This window comes from Gavialis gangeticus, unplaced genomic scaffold (assembly GCF_001723915.1).
Source record: "Gavialis gangeticus isolate Ggan-Ray unplaced genomic scaffold, GavGan_comp1, whole genome shotgun sequence".
In the NCBI taxonomy this organism is placed as follows: domain Eukaryota; kingdom Metazoa; phylum Chordata; order Crocodylia; family Gavialidae; genus Gavialis; species Gavialis gangeticus.
The window spans coordinates 55,255,352-55,258,068 of NW_017729031.1; the positions used below are offsets into that span (position 1 = coordinate 55,255,352).

General features: G+C 40.6%; 1 protein-coding gene across 2 annotated transcripts in view; it reads right to left on the bottom strand.

Annotated features, from left to right (window-relative positions):
• LOC109301691 (neurabin-1-like) overlaps positions 1-2,717 on the bottom strand; it is an 88,956-nt gene that overhangs the window by 46,329 nt on the left and 39,910 nt on the right. For both annotated transcript variants that reach the window (XM_019522929.1, XM_019522930.1), the window contains exon 11: positions 275-426. In XM_019522929.1, the coding sequence (XP_019378474.1) occupies positions 275-426 (152 nt within the window). The remainder of the gene's footprint in view (positions 1-274; positions 427-2,717) is intronic.

The following is a 2,717-nucleotide window of genomic DNA, read 5'->3' on the forward strand; positions in this document are numbered from 1 at the left end:
CCCCCCTCCTCTGCCCCCCCCCACCTTCCCGCCCCCCCCGAGCCACCCGTGCCTCCATCCCGCAACCCGCCTGGACAGCACCTGCCCCTGCCCCAGCCCACTCCCTCCCCTACTGCTGATTGGAGGGGAGAGGGAGACGCGGATGACCTTGTCCTATATTCTAGTAAATATAAGAGTTCCTATTACAAAAAAAAAGACCTTAGTTTTGGGCAACATTAAAATGGTAAAATGAGAAAAACATACAATGATATTTACTGTATATAGATACAAGTACCTGTAGATTTACATTCTGTGGTCTAGCTCCAAGAGATTCTTTCAGCTTTGATCGAGAAGGTGGCTGACGTTTTACCTTCAAAGCAAGCTGAGCTTTTGCTTTGTGAGCACTGGTATCTAACCTTGGAGTATCTCCCACAAAAGCATCAAAATCTAAGATAAACACAAAATACTTGTTAAAGATTGAGCACCAAGCAAGCTTTCCAACTTATTAATATTGTCAGAAGACATTGTCTGCCACATGTCTGAACGACAAATCAGATATCAAACATTAATACTGCAGACAACCAATCTGGAAACAGGCTTTTTTAGGTCCAGTTCCTTCCCTACAGACAAGGAATGAACTTGTCAGCTTTCTCCAAGTTTCATAGAAAGCCATCATTATTGAGCCTGACATATTAAAGTGGGCCAGTAAGAGAACACATACACCTGAATATAATTAGCAGACTTTTCAAAAGGTTTTTGGGAAGGTATGGTGGGACATCTGGATAGTTCTCTACAGCTTTGAGAATGGATTGACACACTGGCAGAAACTGATTTCTTGTTTATTCTCTTCCAACTGTATATTTTTCTTCACTAAACACTAGCATGAGCTTTCCAACTCACCAAGACATTAAGTAGCCTATTCCTCTGGAGCAAACATATTCAAACTTTCCGGAGAGTGAGAGACAGGGCAATAGAACAAAGAGGGAAAGTCATGGTTATGAAGTGTCAGGTGGAAGGCTTTTTCTGCTCAGGACAACATACTGGTGCTCTGAAACACAATGAAGGAAGCTAAGTGCTCTATTTCAGAAGTTTCTTTGAAGTAAAGAAGCCCCCAAAAAGGAAGAAATAAGGTTAATTCAAATAATGCTCCTATGTGACAATTTCATCAACTCATATTGAGAAGCAGAGGAGTATAGAAAAAAAATAGCTGCATCAGCCTTGAAGGTGATACTTGTCCTGGGCTGTTTCTGTGCTGGGGTTCTTCTCCAGAATGCCTGACCTTCTACTCTAAACCCTAAAAGCTGAAGGTACCTGCAGCAGAAGCATCCAATTCAGAGTAATTTCCCCACTCTTCCTTGTGCTCATCTACTACAGTGGGAATTATGTCAAGCTGAAGTGGAGATCTAGGGGTGGGCAGAAGAAATTCTGAGCAGTAAGGACACATTACAAGAGGAGTATAAGAACTATATCCCATTTCGTAAGAGTTACAAAACTTCCTCTGCTTTTTAGGAGTTTTAAGAATTTTAGGAGCATAAAACGTCAATTTAAAAAATCAAAATTAAAACTGTGATTGCTCTAGCTCCTTCAGAAAGAGACAACTATTCAGTTACCAAAGATGAGGGATGTGCACAAAAATTCCTTGGTCTAGACTGGCTGCTACTTGCTTGATAGATGAAAGGACACATACATCTATTAGACAGACTTATGACAGAGACAGTAACAACTGGTGTAAATACCATATATTCTGATATTCAGGAGACATTTCCTTTGCATAGTCATTTTGATATACCATTATGCTGAAAGCTGACTATTTTACCTACTTATTCTAGCACTTCTGACTATTATAAAGACTTGTTTCCCTTCTCATAAGAGGATATCTAGGCAGTTTTAAGGCCAAGAGCAAAGAGCAGCACTCTCACTAATTGTCAAAAATAATTTTAGTGTTTATGCAGCGTATTCCACTGATAGGCATTCCAGGTAAGTGGATAATTTGCTTAATTGGAAATGTAAACTTCTATGCTAAATAGGAAATAAGCAAAATTCAACTCCCTGCCTGACATCCGACACCTTCAGGGAAGAAACCTGCTGGAGCTTGTTTCATCTGCATATTCATAGAGCAACCTTTTCACAAATGAACTCTGAAACACAGGGGAACCACAACATCCTTTACCTCCCCTGTACAAGCTGAAGTTTTTTTTCTACCCAAGAGAACTTTTACAACCTTTGAACTCTCCTGTGCCTGAATAAGGGTGTTTGGACCTGAAAGCTTACAAAGAAAGAAATTTTTTTGCTCCTATTTAGGTGGTCTAATAAAAGATATCACCTCTAACACAAGAGTTTTGTCTGTTTCTAATTTGCTTAATTGCATGGGCAGTCCCCATTTTCTGCCTATTCTTACATTATAACAAATGCTTGTTATTTGTCATAATGATTGAGTGCATAAATCATAAGTTCACAGCATCTTTCAGCCCCACCATCTACTTTATAATGTAAACATAACCTAGTTAACAGCATAAAAATGATGAAGAGGAAAGCAGCAGTCCAAGGGCTGCTATTAAAAATTTGAGTGCAACTGATGACACCAAAATCTGGGGGGAGGTGAGCACGCTAGCAGGGAGTGAGAGATTGCAGAGGGATCTGGATAGGTTACAGGGGTGGGCTAACAGGAACAGGATGCGTTTTAACACGGACAAGTGCAGGGTGCTGCACTTGGGCAGTAGGAACCAGCAGCACACTTA